The sequence below is a fragment of the Salarias fasciatus genome, chromosome 3, assembly GCF_902148845.1.
Source record: "Salarias fasciatus chromosome 3, fSalaFa1.1, whole genome shotgun sequence".
Taxonomy (NCBI): domain Eukaryota; kingdom Metazoa; phylum Chordata; class Actinopteri; order Blenniiformes; family Blenniidae; genus Salarias; species Salarias fasciatus.
The window spans coordinates 12147749-12175108 of NC_043747.1; the positions used below are offsets into that span (position 1 = coordinate 12147749).

At 41.4% G+C, this 27360-nt stretch overlaps 1 protein-coding gene across 1 annotated transcript in view; it reads right to left on the reverse strand.

Annotated features, from left to right (window-relative positions):
* Positions 1–18307, reverse strand: part of LOC115386209 (phospholipid-transporting ATPase ABCA1) — a 132072-nt gene extending 113765 nt beyond the window's left edge. Inside the window, exons 1-8 of the mRNA XM_030088433.1 lie at positions 18242–18307; positions 13800–13893; positions 13495–13636; positions 13225–13361; positions 10793–10911; positions 9887–10084; positions 5020–5106; positions 4722–4917 (exon numbers count right to left, since the gene is read on the reverse strand). Of these exons, the coding sequence (XP_029944293.1) occupies positions 4722–4917; positions 5020–5106; positions 9887–10084; positions 10793–10911; positions 13225–13361; positions 13495–13636; positions 13800–13893; positions 18242–18307 (1039 nt within the window). The remainder of the gene's footprint in view (positions 1–4721; positions 4918–5019; positions 5107–9886; positions 10085–10792; positions 10912–13224; positions 13362–13494; positions 13637–13799; positions 13894–18241) is intronic.
* Between the last annotated feature and the right edge of the window lie 9053 nt (positions 18308–27360).

A 27360-nucleotide genomic window follows, 5' to 3' on the forward strand; every position in this document is an offset into this window, starting at 1 on the left:
GAGCACTTTTTTCCCCCCGGTGAATGTCTGGTCACTTCCTCAGCAGGCTAAAACCAAGACGTTTGAAAGTTAATGTGGCATTTTCCTCCCAAACCTGGGCCTGCTGTTCTATGAGGGGTTTGTCCATGAATCATCAGATTATGAGTCTGCACAATAATATGGCAATTATACTGCAACTAGATGTTTTATGGTGAAAATGTGAAGTTATGTGACAATGACAAGTCCATCAAATAGAAGCAAATAGCTAGTCACACGTTAGAACATGCAAACGAGACGCAAAAAGCATTGCCTGCATTATTCCCCGCATCATCACCCGGTCAAGAGAGACTGTCCAGGACACTGAGTATATAGCACAATAGATGAGTGAGCAATATCCAGATCCCTATGCCCTGCACTAATATATTCCAGAAATAATCATATTTTTCATCTTACCTCAATATGAGCGTCTGCAACATGTAGGTTTTTCTTATTTAAATCCTTTGACTCTTCTTTTGTGCATACAGTAAGGTCCCCTTTTTCATAAATGTGTTTGTGATTATGAAAGTGATTATGAGAACAGACAGCTTCACTCAACAATAGCACATGAATATAGATGGCAGTGATGAATGCATAACACTCTGATATTACAGATCTGCGTTTCCTGGGAGAGATATATCGGATTTCGATATTTGTTAGTACTAAAGGGAGCATCAGATTACAGAGGTTGCATATTCTCCTGAGCTGTGTGGTTCTTTTTGACAACAGAATTTTACTTTATTACAAAGCAGCCGGCTTGAATGAGGAGAAAATCTGTTCTTTACGCCGGCTTTAGCTACAGTCAAATAATTGCTTGGAGCCTCGAGTCAGCCCCTCAACTTACCTGGCAAATTTAATCAATTTGAGCTGTACCCTGGAGATGGGCTCAATTCAGCACAAATGACGCGCCCGAATGCTGGCAGTCAACACACACACACGTACACACAGTCTTGCATATGCATACATGCGCTAATTCATATGTGCTATGAAGGTATTATTGGTGAAAAAGGTTTGAGCACTTGTAAACGTGGAATATCTAGTTGTGGGCAGTGATTTTTATGTCTATCAGTAAATCTGAGGTCACACGTTCTGTGTTGTGTAGTTGTGGATATTTTTGTCTCTCCACAAACACAACTCTTGCACAAATTTAATTTACTTAAAACAAGTTACTTAAGGCATTTCATGCAAAACACATACGGGAGCCAACAAACGCAACACAAACAGACCAGACACACGAATCCAGAGTCACCAGGCCAGTCTGAGCGAACCACTCTGTGCATCAATCAAAGAGCACCTGATTTTTCTTCTTTTCCTACAAGCGGTACAAATCAAGTGCTGCCTCACAGTGTATGTGCAGAAAGTCAAATAAGCTTGAATAAATGTCACTGAAGTCACTCTGTCACAGGAGACACAGGGAGGCTGCTTTTGGCATTCAGGCACTTCAGGTGAGCGGCGCTTTACTCTCAATTACTGTCATGACGAACGCCTATTATCCCCTCACTGGCCCCAGTACCTCCTATCAAAGGAGATAGGAGCTAGTGTTTACTAATGACTCTGACGTCAATGTGCTAATTCTGTGAGAAAAAAACATTACAGTGTAAGTAACATTAGAACAATGTAAGCAGAAAAACATTCTTTTAAAAGTTGCCTGATCCATAACAGAACTACTTGGACTAAACTGACTGATGCAAGTTGGACATCTTGCTGATTTTGGTCGATGTCAGCAGCCTACCACAAAACATAATTTTACCATGATTGAGGAAAAAAAAGAATCTTATATTGCATTTAAATGATGCATCTGTTTTCTATCGTTGCTGAAAAGGATTACATACAGCCAGGAGAATGACGTCTGCATAAACCATACGATATATCTCGAATACAGCAGGATTTTTCCTAATGTCACCCTTCATAAGATATCTAACTTGAAGCATGGAATATAAGCAAACCATCTAATCCGCCCTCATTATTTCAACTTTTGTTGGCAACAACTTGAAATTAGTGTTCGCCAGAGCAGCTACCATTCCCAACTAGCCTATGTAATGACTCAGAACTTGCTGTCAACAATTAATTGAGGAAGGAGCATTACTGGGCCGTTTACGAAACCCCAGCGTTGGCCTTTATTATTGCTGTTTTGCTATTCCTTTGAGTGTACTTTTACACTTACAAAGGAGTTGTAATTGGCCATTATGCAGACACACTGCATATTCCAGAGCCATTTAACTATACATAGTGCAGCACAATGAAATGCCACGGCAAAGCCAAAACAGCCATTAGCATGCTAACAGAGATGTTACTGCTTATTATGTAAGGGAAGATACGATGTTTTTGCTAATTTGTGCTGGCACTAGCATGCAATTCCACTTTATAGTGAAACGTTACTCCCAAGGAATAGAGGCTTCTTATTAAGATCTAATTTCGTGCCGATTCCTCCAAAGAACAGGCTTTTAATGAAACAGGACTGCTTGGTCTCTAATGAGCACGGGGCTGCATGGCGCTACAATGAAGATCTAATTCTCGAGCTGTTCAGGGAGCAAACAGTCACTGGGTTGAAGAGCTGCCCTCAAATTTCAACTGAGCATGCTGTGATATTTTAATGTCTGGTTGATTTCAAACTAAAAAATATCTTTCTTTTTTTTTAACTTAAGATATATCTTTTTTACTTTATTTGATTTTCAATCCATTTTCTTGTCTGGAAAACAAGAGAAATATTTATATATTCCAATGTAGAAAACATCTTTCTTCTTTAAATGGCTGAAAATAGCAACAGGTGCACTTAAACAGGTGCAAATGATAAAAAAAAGTTTGCTAGCCTTTGGGGATCTACCCCATACATCAAGATCAGACACGAGGTCAGGTCGTGTTTTACCACCGTCTGGTGCGTGATAATCCATAACGCCTCTCGCACCCCCCGTGAGCTTACCGAGCCACGTGGGGAGAAATGTGGAGATTTCCAGACTGCCTGGAACAGTTCACACCGTTTTAATCCACCGACTGACCTGAAAATAAGCTGAAGAAAATGCAGAGCGGCACTCGGCGAGAGACCGCCACTTCTCCACACACTGACAAAGAGTCGTGAGTCAGCTGTGGCACGAATCTGGCCGACACGATGGCTTCGAGTTGACGAGAGAGACCGTGATAACGCAGCCCGGATCACTGGGTGGATACGGACAGCTGATGCGCACGGACACATACGTGCACATGTGAGGACAAGGCCATTCCTTTCTGAATATGAAATATTGAATTCAATGAAAAATGTCAAAAAGAAAAAGAAAATCCTGCGATTGCTTGAGGAGAAAAGGAAAATGCTGCACATACATTCTACCTGTTAAGACTGCATTTCTTTGCACAATTTCCATGGTCAGACACGTTTGGCTCCGGGCAGAAACTGACATTTCACCATCAACAACACATTTGAAGGACAGGAGAAAAGAGTATGTACTGGCTTAGATCAAGGGTTGATCCACACGTGCTCGTAAAGCCATTTTTCCTTTATTAATACAACACAGGACACTCCTTCACCTGCTATAACAGCATGGGCAGAGAGTTCCCCATTTTTAAAGCAGTGTGAATATCCAGCGGTGTGGCTACTTGGAATAAATATTTCATAAGTAGCACCACACTGCTGCACAGTGCTCGACTCTGGCTGTGAAGACAACTCTGTCCTATGTTGCCATGTTCATATGCAGCGTATTATTATGAGGACTGGAGACAATGACATCCTGTAAAGTCTCCAAAAAAGTGGGAAGTTTCTCTCCCAACTCTGCAAGACTGAACAAGTCAAATCTGCCTCATACTGGATATTCTTTTTGTTATTAGAATGCCTTTATATAAGGGGGAAACAATGAATAAACAGTACACCGAATAACTGCTTCACAGTGGCAGCAATAGAAGAGAGCAGGGTGTAGTTGGAGCGCGGTTAAGAGAGCCAAAAGTCCACTTTTCTGGGGGATGGAAACTTTTCCTTTCAATGGATGCAATATTTCATAACAGCTTGAATTTGGCTGTTGTTCACTTGAATGCCACTTACTCCTTTCAACCACTGGAAGGCACACAGAGACAGCCTCAGTGCATTCCTAACTGCTCGGGAGAATTTGAGCAGAACAGCTGACTGACAGTATGGCTGCCATGGATATTTTCCCTTTCTGAACAGAAGAAAACACTGTTGACACCCCAAGAAAGAGCTGTATTGATGCCATCTGTCCCGGGCGGGGAATATAGATTTCCATATGTTCATCTTTAAGATGTCGTGTCACCACCTCGAAAAGCATCGCTTTGCCCTCGGAGTAAGTTCCTGTGGACTTTCCCCAAAGCCATTTTGAAAAATGTCATTATGTCAGGGTGGGAGGAAGACAGCTTTTAAATGTAAACGAGGAGAGCTAATTCGATTGGCTGCGACTGAAGCCAGGCCCCGATCCAACGTGTGATAATGTATTCCTAATCAGACCTGCTTTTCAGCTCCAGCAGAGGTGCCAACTGTGCCACAGGTGCCTCTTCCTGCATGTGAAGAAGCGGTCATATCATGCACCTCCTGCTCCTGCCCCACGAGATATTTATAATGCCACAGAAAACAATTCAGCAGTAGCTGTGTTACATTAGATAATAGAAAAAAACATATAGTTCTGTCAGTCTAAAGTGCAGATAAATGATTGAGACACAGGTCGTCTGTGACAGCGTTGCCTTATATCGGAGCTTGCAGCGGCACTTACCGCCGGAGCTGTTGCCCATAATGGAAGCTGACTGGTTGTTAGACGGTGAGACGGAATCGAGAGTCATATTGGTGGAAGTCATACTGAAGTTGGTCTCCTTTCCACACAATAGCATGCTGATACCGCCAATCATGTCTGCTCCAAAATCCAGCGAACTCGCAGCCCGAAAGGCATCGGAGCGCTGCAACCTGGCCACCTGAAAAAACAGGAATTCAGAAAAAAAGTTCTTGAAAAATAAACAGATTTCTCATCGTAAATCCTGAAACAGCATATCTACTGACATGGAATCAACACTGACCTCTCGAAGGACTGGCAATGCGTCCTGGGAGGTCTTCCGCATTAGTGCCAACGTGTCCGCTGCATTCAGACCGAAAGGCGAATTGACCTAAAAGGAAGAGCAGAGATAGAAAGATTTGAGCCAAAAGAAGTTAGAAAGAAGATAACCAACAGCAATGAAATTTACAGAAAGTTAAAATGGGATACGTTAAAGCAGAGACATAAAACATTGGCAAAAAAAAAAAAAAAAAGGACTCCCGAGATTAAAAAAAACAAAAAGAGAACTAGACAAATAAAAATGACATGAATAATATTTGGATGGATAGAATATTGAGAAATAAAAGCAAGAACATAAAAACAAAAGGCTGTAAAAGGATGACATCACACCGAGGCAAGTCAATAAACAAGTGTATTAAAAAGTGATTTAGAAGACGGCACCGATTCGGCGGGCCAAATCTTTTCAGGGAAAATTGCAACAAAGTCGAGGAGCCAAGATGGGAAGAGCTTGCTGTGGTTTTACACCTCCGCCACGGCGACAGGTGAGCCCGTCTGCTGCAGACAGGCTGCGGTCAGCACGCCTCTTATCCTGACTGGAGACACTTTACTGTATGCTTTGATACATCTGAAAGGAATCGTTTAAAATAAACTCAAACATGCCATAAAAACGGGATTCAATGTTCTGATTGACAAATGCATTAATTGATATTGGCTGTGGGTGGGATCCCAGTACTGTGGCATCATGGCACAGCACACTCTGCCTGCAAACGGCATCAGGAGCACAATATGCCCACACTCGTTGCCAAAAACATGTTGGTCTCAATTTGGCAGCAGGAGGTGGGACATGTTGGCTGCAGAGCCCCAGTCCGAACGTCCAGAACTGGGCTGAGCGGACCCGTTTTTACATGAACCTTTATTATCAACCCAATGGGATGGCAAAAAAACCTAAAAGTTCTATTTACTTTCCTCTTACTAATTTGTGCATCTTGACCTCTAAATTATGTCTCCGCGTCATCTTCCCCCGGCTCTGGCTGATAAAAGCTGCATTAAAAATGACAAGCGTTACTCGGTGTTAGTGACATTCTGAAGGTACACAGTATGAGTCCAATTAGAGGAACTAAATGGCATGCCCTTTCAACCACTGTCATTTTCATGCATCAAGTGTCGAGCAGAGCCTGTATGAGGGGTGCCTGTATTGTCTTTCAGCATATAAAATGACAAAGACTTGAAATATTTGCAGCACAAAGGTCCTGAAAGCGCACAAAGCACACAGACCACAAGGTCTAAGAGCTGAATAGATGACACTGCATTAGAAAAGCCTAAATAAAGCTCTATTCACAAACAGAAAACTCTTTCGAGCGGGGTTTCAAAAACCGCCCAGCCACTGATTGAGTCTTGAGTATATTCATTTAGGACCACTTCTACTGTTAGTGAGTGGAGGACAGACAAAAAGAGCAGATGGAGTGGAAAAGTGGCCGAGTCTTGGACAATTTTCAGCAAAACAGCGAAAAAAAAAGGAAAAAAAACCAAAACGCCTGAAAGTGATGGATGGAAGACGGACAAGAATTCACGGTCTCTCACTATCTTTTCCTCCGAATGTTACGATACTGGAGAAAAGATAGATCAACCAGCGCAGCTTCCAATCAGTGTGTGTGTGTGTGTGTGTGTGTGTGTGTGTGTGTGTGTGTGTGTGTGCACATTTTACACTAGTCATGATGGTTTTTATAACCGGTAATGACGTGATTCATGACTGCATAAAACAAATTATGCGAATGTGTCATCTTTACATAAATAGCTGATTTATTTCTACATTTCCTGTAATCCACGACACAGTGAAGAGGTTATTCTAGAGCATCTGAATTGCCAGTATTCGCTGCTTTCAAGGATTTAAGAAGTCAAGGCTCCGATTGGTTTTAGACAACTGAGATTGGCCAAGGTTAGCTTCTTCTCTGAATAGAGATACAGAAAACCTACTTTCTGAGTGAAAACAACAGATAGGCACAACAACAGGGGGAGGGAAAATGTAAAGCAGGGAGACAGCAGTGAAAAGAAGCTATTGTGAGTTAGTGAGGGAAGATTTGTTCCTCTGCTCAAAGATGACCAGAAAAAAAAGGTCATTTTATTCTGTTATGAAAATAAATTTGTTTCTTGTTTGCTTGAAATTTCCAAAAGTATGATTAACGTCATCATTATTGCAGAAGTAGCTTGTTTAATATTCAGAATTCTAAGTTGAAGTTCTTATTTTATTAGTTGTCATTGCATTTGGCGTCATTTGTTTCCAGTACGCTGTGGGCTTCGAGTGTCGTGGAAATGGCATTCAATTATCGTTTTCTCCTATTGATTCGAGTCATTGATGCAACCCAGTGCAGATGTCGGTACGCTGTGTGACTTCTATGATAATCTACGTGAAGAAATGTTTAATTCATTACACAGAAGCTGATTTGTTTAAAATAACTAGTTACTGTGGGAGTCTGGGAGGGGTGAAAGAAGCCTCCCACTCAGCGTGGACTTCTTATACAAGATTCCATTTAAAGATAATTGGACAATAATGTTGATCTAATGAGGGAGATGTATTTCATGTGATAAAAACATTTGTTTGAATTAAGAAAGCAAAAAGACAGATAAAAGCTCGGTGACTTCTGCATGTCCTCTGTTGAGCTGCATATTTTAATATTAATTTTTATTATGATTATCATTATTATCAATCAGTCTTCTGTGAGGATTCCATTCTGAAATGACCTCCCAAAAAATAATCCCAAAACAAAATTGTAAAAATGTCTAAATCACCCTCTGCCGCTCAGAACCTCGGTGATAAAAACGGACTTCTCTTGTCCTTTTCTTTATGCTGCTCTTGTTGTTATCACAATCATTCAGCGGCGTCGAGCCTTTAGTGTGAAGGCTTGATGTTCTTTTCCATCCATCTGCTTGAGGCGCTGAAGAGCTTTCCCACCATATCTTGTCCAGGCTTTCCTTTTTATTTCAGTGTCTGAAAATGCCTTGTGGGCTTAAATTGTTCAAATGCTCTCTCCAACGAACTTCCTGCCTTATCACTTATTTATTGGATTTGCTGTCCCATATATTTTCTCTCAAAGATAAAGTCAAAGAAAAGTGCTGGCTTTCATCATCCCAAAGGGAACCGGGAGATTTAAAAGAACTCCAGAAAACACTGGTCCTAATAAATAATTCCCACCTGATTGCACGGATTCCAGCAAAATCCTTGGAAGACACTCAGAGGTGGACGTGACAGAGACGATTCCAAAACCAGGGACAGCGTGGGACGTGGATTTACTCTTTTCTCCGAATGGACCACATCAAGATAAAGTTACAAAACAAGAGCTGGAGGGTTTGAGCTTGAAGTATTAATTAACAAGATTTAACTTTCTTCGTCTTTTCAAGTCGCAGAGTCAGACAAGCGAAACATTTCACTTTTAATTTGCTGGCACAGAATACTGTCTTTATATTCAATTTGCTGCGAGTCATGCAAGAATGATACTTGTATTAAGATGTGAAGACGGAATATCCAGGTTGAAAATTACCTTCTGTGACCATTTTCCTTTTTTTTTTTTTTTTTTCTGCGCCTCGATTTAGGAGAGTACCTTTCACTCAGAAAACTCTTTAAAAGAAGACTCAACACAATATTCTGGCACACAAAAAAAACTAACTGCTCCACTGTGGCATTTCGTTTTTTGCTTAGGTATAAAATTCACTGCATCACACCCAATAATTCATGACCATAACCGTCAATTTCAGCAATTCTTCGTGGACGGGATAGCCCGGTGGCATAAAGTGGTTCACTCAGCAGAAGAACCACTTTTTTTTTTTTTTTCCTGAGTCCACCGCACTGCACAAATTCATGGAGATTGTTTACAGGGAGGTCCGTCAGCTTTACGCCTCTCGTGATTTTTTTTTCCCCTAGTCTGCGTTTCACCTGCTCATGGTTGAGTTTTCACTGTTTGTGTTTCAGGTTCTTATTCTGATGTTTCCTTGTCAGTTTATACGAAACAGTTTGACACAGTTAAATTAAACAGTTTGAAATATTCCGTTGTGGTCGACCGGCGGAAGAAGAAGCAAAGCAGCTTTGCGTGAGCGGCGATGTGCAGCAATCATCGCTTTATCAGTTTGTTCCTCTTCGAAGATCTGGTTGAGCGCCGACTGCAGACGTAATTTGTTTTCTTTCACTGTCGCCACATCTGGGCTACTGAACTGACAGACGACGGCGACTGACTGGCTCCGGCTACCGACAGCTGTGAGCTGTGCAGAAGCTGCCAATGACTCAGCGGAGAGTAATATAACACCAGCAAACTGTGAAGTCCAGGTGCGGATGTTAGGTGGACGAGTTACGACAGATGCCGCGCGCTGATGTTCTGAGACTACAAACTAGGATATTGTCTGGTTAGTGCATGACCCAGCAACACCACATCTCAAAAAATTTACACATTGTTGTCACAACTGCTTGGATTCCTTTACAAAGACGTGCATATATATACTTTATTTTCTCGAGAAATTTCACTTTGATATAACAAGTAGAGGTTAAATGCTTTGTCAGACACAATGACTCAGCTGCAGCGTCTGTGGCTGGAATATTACAAAAGCTTTCATTTACATTTCAAAACTCACCTCCCTGCGTACTGACAGTGCAGTTTGAAGGAAGGCTAAATGTGGGTGACCTTGCTGGGCAGAAATCAAAGCTTTTTAAACGTAGACATCTTGGCCAGTAATACTGCTGTGTCCCCATCAGACCAATCAGTGTAAACACGGCTCCCGAATGCATTAACTTGCCAAGGCTTGTCAAAACCGTACTAATTGTGCCCGAGTTCCTTTACCTTTAAGTTTTGTCAAAGTCAAATTAGACTCGGCTGGTTCTGCGGGGGACTGCGAGGGGAAAAGCTTACCTCTGAAAGCACTTTCCTCCCGTCCAGGTTTTGCAGGAGCACTCGCTGGGTGTTAATCAGCTGCTGTGAAGTCAGGGAGCAGCTGACATTTTGAAAAGACTCCTTTTCAGCTTGGCTGCCGAGCTGGACGTACGCGTCCAGATCTTGCCCTTCACATAGGATACTCCTCAGGCTGTTTGGCCTCGGGAAGGCTCGCATCTGAAAAAAATAAATCCTCGCTTTAAGAACAGCCCCATGCTTTATGATTAAAAAGCTGAAAAGTGACAGAAGGGAAGTTGGGACAGACCTGGCTGGCACAGAGACAGAGCATGATATGTGAAGCGCGCTAGGATATTTTACTATCTCGGAACGAGGAACAAGCCCACTGCAGCCATCAAAGAGTCTCCTGCACTGCAGGAATCTTTTAGTCAGTACAAAATGTATTTAACCAGCCCTGTCATCTTTGTCAGAGGAACATAATTACCTTCTTGCAGTTTATCTGATGATACTTGGTGCACTCAACACTATCAATTGGGGAACATTCTGAGACAAAATACCCATTACTCTTATTGCAATCTATTTCAGTCCAAATTGCCTCGTCTTGGCAGCTTCAAATGACTTTTTTTTGTGAAACAAATACTAGAGAATGCTTTGATTGTGACTGTCAAGACAAAGAGTCCCAGAGGCGGCTCTTAGCCAGGACATTTTCATGTTGAAATGTTCAAACATGGCCCTCTTGGCACATTTCAGTCTTTTGAATATTTCGGTAGCACTTAGCGCATTTCATTTACACAAGGTGGGGGAGAAAAAAATTAAAAAAAAAAAAAAAAACTAATTTGTAAGTAGTTTGGATTCTGTCTGGTGGTTTGTTGTTTGTTTGTTTTTGTTTTTTTTTGCATGCCAGCAGAGAGTTGCAGTGATACTTACCGGATTGAGTTGAATTTTAGCATTCATGAGGCTCTGGATCACTGGTGGTGGTACTGATAAATCATCCTCCAGGTAGGCTGAAAAAGTCTCATTGGCTCTCAGAACACTCCGAAGGACGACTGGTCGATCTTTAACATAAAAATGAAAAACCGTTAAGCCACAGTTCATCATCAGAAATTAAGCAAACAGTTTGTTTTATGTTAGGTATGGAATACATAAAGGAATAATGATGAGCTTCTTATTAACCTGGGCCTCGTTTTGATAGTTTTGTACATTAATCCTCTTTACTTCCCATCTGTTCTGTAGTTATCCTGCCAGAAAAATGCAACGACTTCACACAGATCTGAATGCATGTAAAAAACATGTGTTATGTTTTTTTTTTTTGTCTTTTTTTTTTACTGACCACCTTCTATAAGTCAGACATGGAGGCGAGCCAGGGCGAGTGCGACAACAGCCCCTCCGATATGGAAGGTCGATCTAAACAAAGCACCGCGGGATTTATTCAGGTGTTGAAAGGACAAGGTTAGGGCTCAAGCCCTGTCTTCCAAGTCCCTGAAGTGCAGCTGCTGAATGAAATGTTATCCCAACACGTACAAATATTGGCCCAATGTATGAGCATAAGAAGTGGAAAGAATTGCCAATATACTCCGTGTGTGCCGACGAAAGGGCAAATAAAAAATCTATCTGATTTGGCGTTGTCATGCATGCCGCTTTGAGTGGCAACGCAGTCTGAGGAATGCGAGTTCAAATGGGGGTTCTTCAATGACAGCCACAATTAAATCCTCCACGGGTGCAACTAAGAGGTTGAGCACTTGAGTTGCGTAAGTGCGCGGGAGGAGACACTTTGCTAAACATGTATCAGATTGTTAACCAGCTATTTTCCCCCTGATTAGCTGCCAACAGATAGTTTTTGAAGAGAGCCAATTTCCAAACCAATTGGGCTTCTTCTTGTTCGCCTTCGAGGATGACAGAAACACTCGGCGACACGACGTTCACTCAGACAGCACGTATACTGTATCTGCTCCCTCAAGATGTAACACTGATACATTTTGTTATCACGATTATCTCTATTTGAAACTACCCATACACTTATGAATGTTTATAGTCACAATGTTATCATATTATTGATCGTTGTTAGATTATTGGTTGCGACATGGATTACTCTGCACTTTGATCTGAAGAACAAGTGTTTCGGTTCTGTCAATAAGTGATCAGAATGGACAGCGTGGGTCCATCAGATGGACATAGGAGACAGTTGAGCCAGACAGTTAAAAACCTGACTATAACTAAAAGTAATTGTCCCATCCCTGATGTCTAACGTGTGTTTTCCTCTTGCTGGGATGTCAGCATGTGTGCTTGAAATGATAAAGCGGTTATGTAATGAAATGATCACTTTGGCAATTGCAAAAAAACGGGCCAGTCAGCCAATTACGTGGATGGGGGATGAAGAGGGAGGAAGTGACTCACGCTGAGCCATCTAAGGCTCAATTAAGATAAATGTTTGGTGAAAACAAGTGGAATTAATCGCACTCTTTCATAGTCTGCTTCCACCTCAGACAAGAGGCTGCGATTGCGACTGAAGTCGTATTACTATGCGCCCCGTGACGGCGGAGGCATCAGGAGGAATTGGCAGGGTTAGATTACAGGGAGGCAGAACATGGTCTGTGTGTTTCCTGAGCACTGTTGCCTTTTTGATTGAAGTGACCACCTGAGTCTTTTTAATCAACCCGTGGTGAAAACAGAAAAAGAACAACACAATCACCTTTGCCTCCGCAGTCTTTTGATAGTACTCCATTCCCCATTCTAGTAATGACCTTTCGTGCTCTCGCTTCAGACAGCGAGTCCCATTAATTATGCCCGGGCTTAGATCTTTGATGGATTTAATCTTGTATATTACAAGCCAGCGACCCCAAAATGCAAATGGCCCACAAGCCGCTTGTTGAACAGCAGCGGCAGCCCCCCGCCTCTCCCTATGCCTTTTTGCAAATTAGGTGGCGTATGAAAATCTGAATATCATCAGGCTAAATGAGCCTAATGCAAAGCAGCAACTTATCAAGACAAACGATCTGTCAGTCTGCACGGCAAATTGCATCATAAATAATCACACGCCATTGTTTTTGAGGGATAAAGGAGAATAACAAATCCTCAAACTTGTCACCCACGTGAAGGGGATACTTTCCTTGATGAAGAGTACTTAACAAAAGGCACAGCAGAGTTATTGTTGCTGAGGCAGAGTATTTACAATATCAATTATTTTTTGAAACATTACTCAGTAGCAATTAAAGTTTCACACCAACAAGGAAGAAAGTACTTTTTGACCTTGCTCTTCAATCGTCTCATGTTTTTTGTGGGATGAAACACTCACAAGAAGGATATCATATAACCAGCACTGTTTTTCCGAGAGTGTGTAATGAAATTAGCATGATCATTACCATTCAAATTTCCATCACCAGGGTTAGACTGTAGGACAGAATCCCACTTTTCGATGTCGTCGACGAGCAACTGTGTCTTGCTGAGAATAGATCTGTTCACCAGCAGGGTTTGCAGCTCTATCAACATCCCAGAGATTCTGGTTTAAAAAAAAAAGAAAAGAAAGAGAGAAAACATATCATACATTGTGTGCAAAATCTGAAAAACCGAACCAAAACTTTGTGCTTCTGTAATGTATTGAACGAAAATGCATGGAACATCCCCGTACTTACATGGAGTTGTTGAAGTTATTGACTTGGCCTGGTGTTTCCCCTGGAGTTGGATAGTTCAAACAGGGATTGTCAATATTACACATCATGCCCTGAAGCCAGGGCAGCACGCCAGCTGACGGCATGGCTTTGTTTGGATAGTGACCTGCAGGAGCAGATGCGAACGTTTATTATTCCACCCAGCTTTGGGAATACATATGGAATAAGTTACTTCCTTTAGCCAACGATAGGAAATATTTGTGCATATTTAGGGCTTGAGATGGAACGGGGACTGAATGCCTGGAGTGTTAAACAGCGCCTGTACTCACATTGTTCCTGGTAAACTGGCTCATTGGTGGAGCGCACCCACACCAGGATGAAGAAGAGGAACAGAGGCCAGACAATTTCGGTGACCAGTCGCACCTGTGGAGAGGACAAGTCGCATTGATGTGGATGATCGGTTCATGAAGCACAACTAAAAAGACACCATTTGCGATACGTCCATATGTGTCCAACGTAAGGCCAGCAGCCACTTAGTTTTGCTTAGCAGCACTATAAACTGACAAATGCCACAAAATGCCAGCCAAGATATAGTTCAGACCATAACCCCGCTTCAAACAGTAAAATGCTGTTATTAAATTTAGGTCTGAAGTGGTTTAATACATAAATAAGTGAGCTTTAGTGGTGTTGAAAGGGTAGATGGATTTTATTACCTGTGAACGGTGCCAAGGTCTTATTTCCCTAATTTCGATCTTTGTGTGATGCTAAACGAGATGGCGAATACATTTTTCTCATGTAAAAAGTACAAGGCATAAATAACCTTAAAGACAAATACCACGTATTGAAAGAAACAGAAGTTTCAATTTTCATCCCATTTTTTTTTAACACGTTTCCAGAAGAAACGTTCAAGCCTGAGGTACCTTGTGTGAGGCTATTTATATCCTTGTTGACATATGTGCAATGCAGACACAAACGCCCAAGTCCATATGTTCTGCTCTTACTTTTGCCATCACCTCAAGCAGAAGAGTGAAACAGCTGGCCCCGCTCGTGATTCCCTAAGCTGCAGCCTTCACGCACTCTTTTACATCTCGAGCTGCACTCAAATTCTCTCCTGGATGAAGAGTGTCAACCAATTCCCTGCTTTAATACCGCCACTTCATGCCTGCCAGCAGGTAGTGCCCCATGTGACATGCTCGGTTTTTTTATTCCACCCCAGGGGAACGGGTAAAGAGAGAAACCAACAAAGCGCAAACCATGAACCTCAAGGCTTTACCTCACTTTTTCCCCCCCCTTCTCCGGCTATTCTGATTTGGAGAATATACTTTATATATGTGCCCAATGTCAGGGTAATCTGCTGTCCTCCAAAAGGAGAGAGAAGCGACTACAGAAGGGATGACTAATGAAAGATTTTAAAAGCGGCACTCCAGAATAAAGCTGCAATACACCATGCCACAGAAAACTCAAACGATAGAGAAATACGAAACAGAAATCACCAAAGCAGAATACACTTTTTATTCTATATTTCTTGCACTACACTGCACATTTTAAATGCATAATGATATTTCAAGAGTCTGATCTATACATTGACTTTAGGGCATTTTCAAGCTTCCGCATAAACCAAATATGCTGCATGTTTATTTTTGTCATTGTTATGATACGGAAATCTGCTTCATAAAAGCACAAACTCAAGCTGTTCATCCCTTCAGGGACTTTTTTTTTTTTTTTACCTATCAGCAGAAAAATAAACAAACATCATGCGTTGCCGTATAGCTATATATTACAGTGGGGGCCGTGGCGGGGCTGCAGCTCATCTCTCCTGGACGCCACAGCTCATGCCATGTGCCATCCGGGCTTTTATGCGTCCCTCACCACGCCATCACTCACCATCCCCACACCCCTCCGAGCCCTCTCCGCTAACCTCGGCTGACCCGGTGTGCCTGCACACTCATCTCTCCCAACATTTCTAATAAAGTGACCTGCTTAGAGGCATCAGCTGGAAAGCCCCAGCGAGCCGCTCCCTCCCATCTCCCCCTGCCTCCAGAAAATGTACAGGCATTGTATTTAATGACATATTTTGCCACAGATAATAAGAGAAGACATGTTATTGTCTCCGTAATTAAACGGGAGGGTAGGCAGAGGTGAGGGAGATGTATTAATATACGGCGCGCTGCTTGTTATGCCACAACACCATGGAAACCTCGTGGAATTGCAGCACACTTTATTTAGCTCAGCTGGTATTCCGGCATATGGCGAACCTTCAATTGTGGAATTTGTCAGTGAATTGCTGATGAGAAAACAGCAGAAAATCACATTTCATATATTTCAAAGGCAACTAGACGGAATTTCGGATTCACTCCTTTAATTCCAGCCAGCCTGTGCGTCGGTAGCGGTTCTGCTGAGAGCGTGAATTATCATAATGTATTCCAAAGAAAAGGCACGCAGAGGGAACACAAAGATCATGGGGACTTTCTCAATGTCTGACTCCCCAGGCATTTGCCATCGGACACCAGGGCCTTTGTGAATAGATAATCTCCTCCTATGAAATTATGTGAAATACTGGACCATAAAATCAGTTTCATGCCTGTTATAAAATCTTAAAATGCTTGGTGAGGCATTCATATAATTGGTCATTAACCTCCACAAGCCCTCCAGAAGCACCATTGTCCTTGCTGGCTCCCACTGGTTTGGTCTAATAACAATATTTCATGTTGACATTGGCCAAATATCCCACATTTCATGCACAAAACTGCCACTGTCCTCTCACATATTTCTGCCGGGGAGCAGGCGCATATATCTCCCCGATACAAAAAAAAAGATACCAGTCGGTTCTCTCTGCTGATTGATAAAATTAACAAAGGAAGTGCTTCCCAGACACAAAGCTGTAAAAATTGCAAATGACTTTGCCTTGAGTTATTCCAAGAGAGTGTGAACTTTGATGGAAGCAGATTTTTTTTCTTTATATTCATTTTTTTTTTTTTTTTTAAGATGTCTTCTGTTCGTCTCCGGCAACAGGCGCACCGCTGTGCTTGAACCTGGAACAAAACAAGTGGGTGGATGTTGCTCCGATCATCATCTGCAAGGGTGTAAATCAAAGAAGACGCCGCCGCTCTCAGGAACAGCAATATCTGCCTCAAAAAAATAAAAAATAAAAAAAGTGACTCATACAGCTAACCACATTCCTTGATGACTTATTTGAACCCTCAACACGATGTTGCGACACATGGTTAACTGTTATCTTCCCGCAGCGTGTGAACTCTTGACCGGTGTGGCGTAATGTCTGACGACATAGGTCATTACGCCGACCATATATCACTGGCTTACGATGCGCTCGGGAAAAGGACAGCGACGTGATTGTCTGACACGAGTCTGTATCAGTTCAGAGTACTTTGTTATCATCTAATCCAAGGACTTGCATAACCCAGACGTGGAGAATTACTCATGACGACAGAAACACGTGATGATATAAAACATTATGTCACGTTACTGAGGCGTAGTCACATGCGTTGGTGTTGCTCCACGACGTGGATAATAAAATTTGATAATGATCAGTAAATACACAGGCGTGGTGCTTTCATTTCATGTGATGATTTGCAGCTCATTTCAAACATTTACAGTTAGATAGAGACAGTAGAAACACTGAAAAAGTATTCAGTTTTTAAGTTGGGCCACTCATTGGGCGCTGTTTTCACCACTGTTGGGTAAATGGACACCCAAAGCATATCAAAACTTTTTTCTGTTTTCGTGTCAATGTGGCTTTTACGTGCCGACCTAAAGCAGGATGGTTATGCGATAATGTCACTCACTACGAGTATACTATCCCCAGTAGACATGTCTCTTAAAGAGAAGGACAGATTCTCTATTTTGGATTGGTTATCCCATAGTTTGTCTGGAAACTATCATCAAAAAGCAACGGTGGAATTAGATTGGTTCGTAAGCAGTTTTCTGGTGAGCTTCAGCCCGCGCACTCTCAGTTTGTTAGAGCGACTTCAAACCGTCTTTAAACTGTACACAGCAGAAATGTTGCAGTTTTAGTTGAAACACACCAAGTGTTGGCAAAAAAAAAAAAAACTTTGAAGTGGCCAAAGCGGTTTTTCAAAGTCTGAAAGTTGTAACAAGATGAGAAGATTTCATCACTGGAAGCAGAAAGTTTGTCAATTAAACTGATAATCTGGATTCTGGAGTTATGAAAATTGAAATTGGAACATATGGTATTTGAGCTGTTCGGCAAAAGGTGAAAATGAACAATGTAGCATCTTTTTTGTGACGTCTTCAAATGGTAATTCTTCTTGGGCAGTATTTCTGAAGTGCAGTTGTTGGTAGGAAGACAAAAAAAAGGAGTATATGCCCTTCAAACAAAGCATTTAACTCTCCGTAGCCACGTTCACTGGGTCGGACTCCAACATGAGCTTTGTTCGAGGTAAAATACGGGCTGTGTGACATAACATCCACTAGAGACAGATCACCAAAAATTGAAGGTGACACTTTGAATTGGTTGGCATTAAGGTAAGATTGTTCTTCTTTTCTGGCGGGAGAGTTAGAGGAGGCTTACTTCTATAGGAGACAATTTTCGTTGTAAATCCCCCCCATTACCGATCCATCCCACGAATACCTTAGTTGCCCTTGATAACACAACTCTGAGACCATCCTCTCATCTTCCCACCATCGCTGAGCAATTTTGGCAGATATAGGTTGATTTGCAGGGGGGTGGGGGGGGTGGGGGGTTGGGGGGGGGGGGGGGGGGGGGGGGGGGGGGCGGCGAGCACAAGTGTACCTTTTGTCTCTTCCGGAGAGTGAAGTTCTTCCACAGGAGCAGAGTGAACTGCGTCAGGAGACCCATTACGGCTTATCCTGGCAATATCCTGCCAAAGCGTCGCTATGGCAACTGGCCCACTTAATAAACCCTGGAGGGAATAAAAGGCAGAGTTTGGTTTTAATACAGAAGAGCAATGCATCTTGGGGGAGTGCCACTAATCATTCACTTCCCCAGGCCTTGGGGCTTATGGTGCAGCACCTGTTCTAAGAATTATTATCACCTACACTCAGCAAATCTCAGGACAGGGCTAAGTCTCCGCATGCGGAGATTACGCAGTATAAGACTCTTTATTAAGTACCATGTGGTTGTTTTACTACACAGCGCATTAAAAAAAAAAAAATCGAAAAAGAACCAGAATCTTCTGTTTTAATGCGGTAATGGAAGCGCTATGTCTTTTTGATCACAGTTCTAAAAATTCCAAGTCCATAAATGTGTCAATTCAGAGACAAAAGATAAAAACAATCAGAACAAGCATGACCAGCAGCAACACGTAACAAAGACCGCCATAAAATATTTATGACACGTTTTACAAGCTACTCAAGCATGATTACACAGATAATAAACAAACAGGTCTGTCACACCATTTTTTATGCAGCGACATCAAGTATGACCTTTATTAAAAATGGCACGAGTGTTAGTCTTGCAACTGTTCATAATTATATAGTGGGAAAAACAACACTGCATACATATTTTATTTAATATTCAAAACAAATACAGATGATTAATGCAGTCATTGAACTACGATATGTTATGTATCAGTATGTGCTGATTAATTGTGTTTCATTCGTTATTTTGAGTTTGTTTCATTGACCTCTTTCATTGGCAAGAAAAGTTTCTGTTTTCTTCTATTTTATTTTATTTTTTTTTTTTGTAAATAAAAACCCCTTTTTCAATAAATCTTAACAGGTTGGTCCCTGACAGACAGACTGAAGTTACTTTAGAAGTTACTGCAGATGAGAGTAACCAGCTACTAACATAGAAACTCTTGGACTCTATTCAACCTACTGAAGGCCACGCGTATTAAGCATTCACTCAGTTATTTAGATGAAAACCTTCAAGCATCTGGATGTTTCTGGTTTGTTTACGTTTATTTTTCTGTTTTTTTTTTTCTGAACAAAACATGTGAAAAGAAGGCACGGTGACTCAAACATGAATTGTAAACCAATATTTATCACTACATAGGTATATGATAAAATTTGAATATGAACTAATATCCTACACATCTGTGATGATCACACTAAACTGTTGTGTCCATATGCTTTATTTCAAGAGATTTTTTTTTTAAATACTAGGTTCCAAAGCTGTGTTACCTGTCTGTGTTCACGACATGCTGCACAGCATTTATCTGATGTACGATGAAGACTTTTAGGATTACAGTATGTGAGGCAGGTGGGAATTGGGATGGGCTTTTTAGCCCAAGGGTAGTCCTGACAAATGTGCCACCTTTTAACGCTCCATTTCCTCTTTCTGTTCAGGTTTTACCTCCTCCCCGCGTGTTTACATTATTTAATGCTACTTCATGGATGTTTTATTTACTGTCATGGGAAACTCAAGGCTCCCTCACTTTCAAGATGCCAGAATAAGCGCTTTAACGGCCCAAAGAATTTGAGAGCTCAAGGCCATCCGGTAATGGCTGAGCCAGAATGCTGGGCGGCGGCGGTGGTGGTGGTGGGGAGGGAGTGGAGAGAATCACAATTTGTTTTGCTGGCAATGCCGAGTTGTATTTTTGAGAGCAGTTAAATTGAATCGTAACATTACTGTTGTTGTCCAGCTATCAGAGAGTGTGCGGCAGGATAAATACACTCCACTCTCGCACTGTCCTCTCCCACAACAGTTTTTACTATTTATTATTATATGCTCCAGCTTTCATCCTATGGTTTAAGTTAGTTTATACTTTCAAAGAAGGAGGTTATTGCACTGTTTAAAGGGACACACGACCGAGGGACTTATGGAGGTTCAGCAAACATTTCAACTCTCTATTCCATTCAAATCCTAGTATAATTGACTGTGCGCTGCATTTGCCTGCACCGCTTTAAAGCCTGGAGTTTTGAAACGCGCAGCGCACAAGAGAAGGACAGCTCGGCACCACCTCCACTCTGAAATCACGTCAAGCATAAGCATCAAGGGTAAACAACGGCTCAAAGAATACACTCCAGCCATATGTCAAAATTCTGTGTGTGTCTGTTAGCTGTGCGCATATATCAAAAAATGAAAGATGAGAAAGGACGAAGGAAAAAAAAAAAAGCCTGTTCGAAAAAAAGAAATGTGTGTGTATGCGGGGGTGCGTGTTGGAAAAGCCCAGCTCAAGGACTCTTTTCCGATTCCACATCTAAAGAACAGATAACAAGTAACAAGAGTGGGTATGATTGTGATTTGCATTGCAGCCGCAGTGTTACAAAACACAATGAACACAGTTCTCCAGAGGAAATAAAAAAAAAAAAAGCATACAGTGTGAAGTGTTTTCCAGATCATTTTAATCTTCTACTAGGAGCGCAGAGAATAATTGAAATGAGTTCTTTTTGCCAGTTTGCGGACTAGTTTTTCACAATACTGCGGCCATCAGGCGCTGGCATCAGCTTTTCACAGTATCATTAGTTCCAAAGAAAGCCCAGAGAAAAGACCAAAGGGGGAGCAAGGGAGAAAATGTAGTGCTACCAGGAAAGGGGAAAAAAAAGGGGGAAAAGCCATGTATTGAGAGGATATAAGTGCTGATGCATGCCTGACATTTGGAGACTGGGGATGGCAAAGTGCATTATTTCAGCCTCTGGGATGATCGAAAGAGAAAACAGATATTTGTCATACAGCGTGAGAGCAGAGGACAGCGGCGAATGACTGCAACATCAGTTACAAGGGGGTCGCCATAACCCTCTGAAGGGTATAATGGTCCCTGTGCTTCTTTGTTCAATCTGTCTTTTTTTTCTCTGTCTAACTCTATCTCCATCACGGGCTGCAAACAGCTTCACCGCTGCGAGACAACGTACTGCACACTGTGTGGAGGTAAGTTCAAGGAGATGCTGATGAATTTGAAATAATTACCTGAGTGACTTTCTGATGAACTTTTAATACGTTCATGTTTGGACATCACATGCAAGTATCTTTGTACTTTGAAGTGAGCATTGCAATTATTCTAACTCAAATCTCTCCACAGTGTTGTGGAGTAATGTTATGATCCTTGCTTTTTCTTGGTCAAGTCAAGTCAAAGGTGACAGTAACTCAAGTCAAATCCTATGATAGGCCAAGTCAAGTCATTTTATTTTCATCCACTGTTTCAACAAATATTTCGTATATATACATTTTTTTTTTTATTGTATATCATATCTACTGACTTTGGTAACTTTTAAAAACATATCTATGTCATGTTCTCATTTTAAGCAATACTAGTGTGTTAGTTTATAACTACTTCATTTTTTAACCAGTAAGTCATTTAGTCCTTTTCAAACAGTATTCAGTCAACTTTAAAACTTTATTTACTGGGGTTGCTCAATTTCAACCAAATTTCTAGGTACCACATATTTGCAAAGTTAGCTTTTTCAGTTCTTGGTTATATTTCCACTACATGCAAAAGAGGTCATGTTGCTTGAAATCCTGGCAATCTTACAATCAATGCAGGGTTTGCTTGATGATATGTAAAATGTATGATGATATGTACAATCAGATTGGCAGACTCAGTATTTCACAATCAAATCTGGGCAGCTACCTGCAGTGACATGCAGTCAAGTTCCTATCCAATGAGGTACAGAGTTCTGGATGCTGATTCCTTCAGAATCAGATATACAAATATATTCCTCCAGCAGAGAAAATGATTCATTTGGCTGGAAGCAGTCAAGGGGTCACTACATGTTTCAGATCTCATAGAAGCATTGTTTCAAATAGAGAGAAAACACTAATCCATCCATCTTCTACACCACTTTATATTGTGCAGCGTTAGTTGGAGCCAGTTCCAACTCTCTATGAAAGAGCACATAGGATCTATCCTAGACTGGTCTCCATCACAGGACAAACACATAAACACAGACGACCGCACACTCACATTCACACCCAGAGGCAATTAAGAATTGACCTGACATGCAAATTAGGGAGGAAACTGACAGACACGGGAGGAACATGCAAACTCCACACAGTATTTGAATCCGTGACATTCTCCTTGTGAAGTGAGAGAGCTAAATACTACCTCTCCATGCAGCCCCAGTTTATTAATCCCCGAACGAAATCCTTAACAGCTGCTCCACACAAGGTATATTAATATATATGAATATTAAAATATTAAAATGCAGAAGGAAGTGTCGGTATTTAGACCCCATGATGCACGTTTGACTCCAGCAACCTCCTTCAGCCAATGACTTTCTGGCATGACCACATAACCCACACTGCATCAATCTACCTATGCACCATAATAATAGTCAACGTGAGTCATCTTGTATCAGAGGTACTCTAAAATATATGTTTGTCCCACATCGTCAGAGCTCTGAGGTTTTTCTGGCTGTATTTTGTCTTTTGCTTTCCCACTGCATTGTTCATTGTGACTCCCTCATGGTTCCTTGTTTCAGCTCTTGTTTTATTGTTCTGGTCTCTTGTACTATTTTCATGGTTCATAGTTTCTTCAATTATACGTTTGTGGTTGTTTCCACGCCCGTGCATTAGTGTCAGGAATAGAACTAGTAAATAGACTTCAATTATATGGAGCATTTCACCAGCGCTTGAGCTGTAAATGCACTCCTTCCCTTTGTTGTGGTATTACTCCACGCTGCACACTTTTCACGTGGATTAGTTTGAGAGAGGTGCAATACATTTGTCATCATTCCAAAAAAAAATGTATTTTTTTTTAATTGTTTTAGATTTGCTTTTTATATTTGAAATGTTTTACTGTTTCTTTGTTTGCTCGCTGTTTTGCTTGGCTTCTATCAACCTTGACTTTGTTTTTTTTTTTTTTTTGTCTGCGAAGAGTCTGGAGCTTCTTTCAAAGTGCTTTACAAATAAAACGTATTATTACTTCTCTTTCTCTTTCTGTGTATAGTGTCTAGTTTGACCTCTGACTATTCAACATCCAAATCTATTAAAAACTCTGACTTTAATCCATCACACACCACTGCTTTCTCATCCACTTGAGTTACTCTTGTCTGTCTTGGTCACTTCCCAGACTAACTTCATGTGCATGATTTTCTGTTTGCCTCTTTTTACCATTAATAACCTCACCAGCCAAATCCATTCTATATTATTCCACAAACATGCAAAAACATACTCATATTAACATATTGCTTTTTGTTTTCCAAAAAAAATGGCATATAACTGGTATTGTATTTATCATGAGGTCAAATCATAACCTTCTGTTAAGTGTTTTGCTTGGGATCTGTCCTTCAATGAAGGAGCTGCATCCCAAAAACTTCAAGACAAAAGTCGATAGAGCGGCAGCATGCAGCGTTTTCAATCACAACTTGGAGGCACACATCTACTTTTGAGGGACGTTTCACTTTTAAAATATCCGGCCCAATAGGCTTATAAAAGTTTTTTAGCTACCTGCTTGTGCCTTTGCTGAGGACTGCACATCAAATTCATGATGGCTACAAAGAATTATAATTCTGACCCAGTTTCATGGTAAAAGAAGGTATTAGAATGTCCATAGAAACTCTTCAGCCCACTCCTTAATCCACTTCTCCTTGGGCTATTCACAGGCCCAGTATGTTCCAAAACCTTCCTTTTTCCAAAATTTGCCCAAATGGGTGCTATCCATTTGTTGCTCTCCTGAATATGAGAGTGACAGTGTCCCTGGATTCTCAAGCAGCAAATTCATCCAGTCTTGGCTGCTCTTCCTCGGGGCCACGTATCTAACCCCGTCCCCATCAGGTGTACTCAGCTGCAGCTTTATTAGGATGCATTAGTCAGATGCAGCCCTTGCAGTGAATTCTACTTTAATGAAGGTTATTATGTTGAAGTCTGTAGACATTCTGGAGAGCGTAGTCCCCGGTGCTGTTTTATGCTGCGTTATATTCTTTAAAATCATGCATTGCTGTTTTCAGAACTCTTAACAATGACCCAATAGTTAGATGGGACTTTTTTTTTTTTTACACTAGATACCCTTCTCCCACAAATGACAGGGGTAAAGATCGTGCTCTGCAATCATGAGCAAAGAGGAAACTGCTTTTTCCTCAGCCAGTAGGTGGCAGTGTTTTAGCTGATTGCTAGCATTCCTTCATAAAGAAGAAGAGAAAGAGACATGCATCTAGCTTAAAAACATCTTTAAATGGTGTTGCCATGAGGGTAAATGCATGGAAAAGAAATATATTATGAGCAAATGTAGTCTTGCAATGTTCACAGATTTTTTGGGGGTTGATATTACAAACATTTATATTGCTCTTCTTGTTTTTATCAACTCAACATATGAATATAGAGTTACATTAACCGGAGCTGCACGGGTATATTCTGCTTCCCGTTAATTCAGTTTCTGCATTTGTTGTGAGATTCAATCTCAGTGGTTCCTGTAAGAGTTGCTTGGTCAGCACTTTGCAAATGGCATGCCGTCCAGATGCAAGGATGATGATACATCTGGCTTTCAACAGTTAAGCTGCACTCTGCGGCCATTCCTTTTCATCCCTGCAGTGCCGTGGACCACGAGAGCCTCAGAGTTTCCACAGCATTATCAGCAGCGGCCTGCGGGAGCTGCAGGAATCTCCTTTGTGCCTCTGCATCACTTTCGCTGCAATACTGCACCTCACTAGCTATCAGCGTCCTGCTCTCCCTCCGGCAAGTCTCATGCCTCTCCCTGAGCCAGCTGTGCTAAGCTGACATGGAAAAGAGAGTTTAGTGACCCAGAGACGGATCTTAATTTTCTTTGGGAGCCACACACTGTATTCTCAGCCATGTACACAGAGAGGGCCTCTGGAATACAATACTTAAAGGAGGGGAATGACCCTGTTATGAGAGTTGAACTAAACTAAATGTCTTCTACATCAGATCCACGACTTGGATGCACAAATTTTAATTTATTCCGTTATTAGGTTATATTTGGGCCCGCTCCAGGCCTTTGCATTCTTGTGGCACCTTCATTTTAATATTTCTGAAATTCAATATTAAAGCCAAAAAGGTTTGTGTTTTAAAAGAAATTCTACACACCTACTCAATGAGACTGACAAGTAGGAATAAGTGCCCGTGTTAAAGAAATGTGAAGGGCAGATATTCCAACCGCACTGATTTTCTGTGACGTTATTGATTTCCTATTGTGCAATCCAACATTTTCTTTCAGCTGAATATTTTTCAGCGGGCTTTGTTCTACTCCCCGTGTCAGAACCGAGCTCCTCCACAATCTGAGAGTGAAGGACGGCAGAGGAGGGAGGCCTCTGTGGAGACTGCCAAGAAGTGGCCCCGGTGATTGGAAGACATTTTAACGAATCCAAGAATTGCATACAAAAAAGAATGGAAAGTAAGATTCATCAATGCGACAAGCACAAATACATGTGATCTCTTCCAACGTGGGATAATTACTGCCTATAAAGGGCAGTAGACATTACACATCATTGGACTGGGTGATATATATATATATACAAAAGCACTCCCTCAAGAGAGATGCAGAGGGTTTATGACCCTGTAAAGTTAAGGTGAAGGTGCAATTCTTCCTCAAAAAACAAACAAGTTATGACTGGAACTGCCAGTAAAAACCATGAGATCACAGCAGGTCTGTTGGGAAAAGGTTAAATGCTTGTTGAGGATCTCTGTGCACGCATTGTCTTTCTCACATCAAATAATAATCCTCAGTCAGGATTACTCAAATGTATTTTCTACGCTGCTTTGTAAACTTTCACTGAGTACACAGAGTGTCCCCTACAAACAAGCTCATTAACGCAGACAATTAAGAGTAACACAAATAACATCAAATTAAGGTTTTCAAACTGTCAGTGTGTTTAGCACAGTACTCAAATAAAGCACACACTCGCAAAGAGACGGGATGCTATCATCAGGATCTTAATGCGATGAGTTTAGACTCATGTTATTCATTGATTTGAACATTTAAAAAAAAAAAGACCAATCTGTTTACAGATTAGCGATACGATGGCGTCGCTGGTGTTTGTGAGCTTGTTCGCTTTCAGGACAAACTAATTAGTCTGAATAATGTGACTGCGCCTGCTCAAATGAACTGTATTCAGATTCACATCTTGCGTGTCTGTGTGTGTGTGTGTGTGTGTTTGTTTCTGTCAGCGAGAAATGAGTTCGCCTGCTTTTATTATTTGCCTCCAAAACTATTTGCAACGCATAATCCTAGAACCTCAACAGGAAAATCGGCGGTTTTCTGACGGCAGCAGCTGCTTTGTAATTCACATCCAAGAGCCTCGTCTTAACAGGCTCTCCAACAAGTTTATTGTTCGTGTCCTACTTGAAATTGCACTGATCAACTTTGCTTACAATTCTGTGCATTTCCACTTTGTTCGTAAATCAACCCGCATCTGTTTCACTTTTGCACTAAACGCTCCCTTTAATCGCAGTTTAAATGTGATGCCGCGGTCTGTCGGAATGCTATCCCCGGAAATACGTCCGTCATTACAGGTAATTAGTTTCGGAGAAGTAATATTTCCCAGCTCCGACACCTCTCCCAGTTACTGCGACCTGCCAATCACTTTTAGCTGCCAATTAGTCATTCATTAGAAACAAATGGAACAGATGAAGAAAAAAATTATAGCATAAATGTTGGCATTTAATGAATCATTAAGACGTGTCATTCAAGAGCAGATTAGTCCGCATTCTCCAGCTGAAAGTTACACACACGACGAGGCACTCTGTGCTTGTGTAAATGGTTACACAATCGTTTACCCATGCGGGTTAAAGTACACTGTTTTTTCCCTTTCTGACTCAGCAAACAAAATGTACAAAATCCGCTCAATACCAAGAACAAAAGCACTTGATTTTCTTTAATTAAAACAACAGGTATCTATGTAATCTTTCATGCCCCCTCCAGATCCTTTCTTCCCTCTTTCAATGCAGCTCGCCTGGAGACCTGTTTATTAAGTGATTTCAAATAAGATAAGCACTTCTTAGAGCACTCCATTTGATCCACTACAGACAAAACAGGAGGAGGCAAACAGAGACAAGTG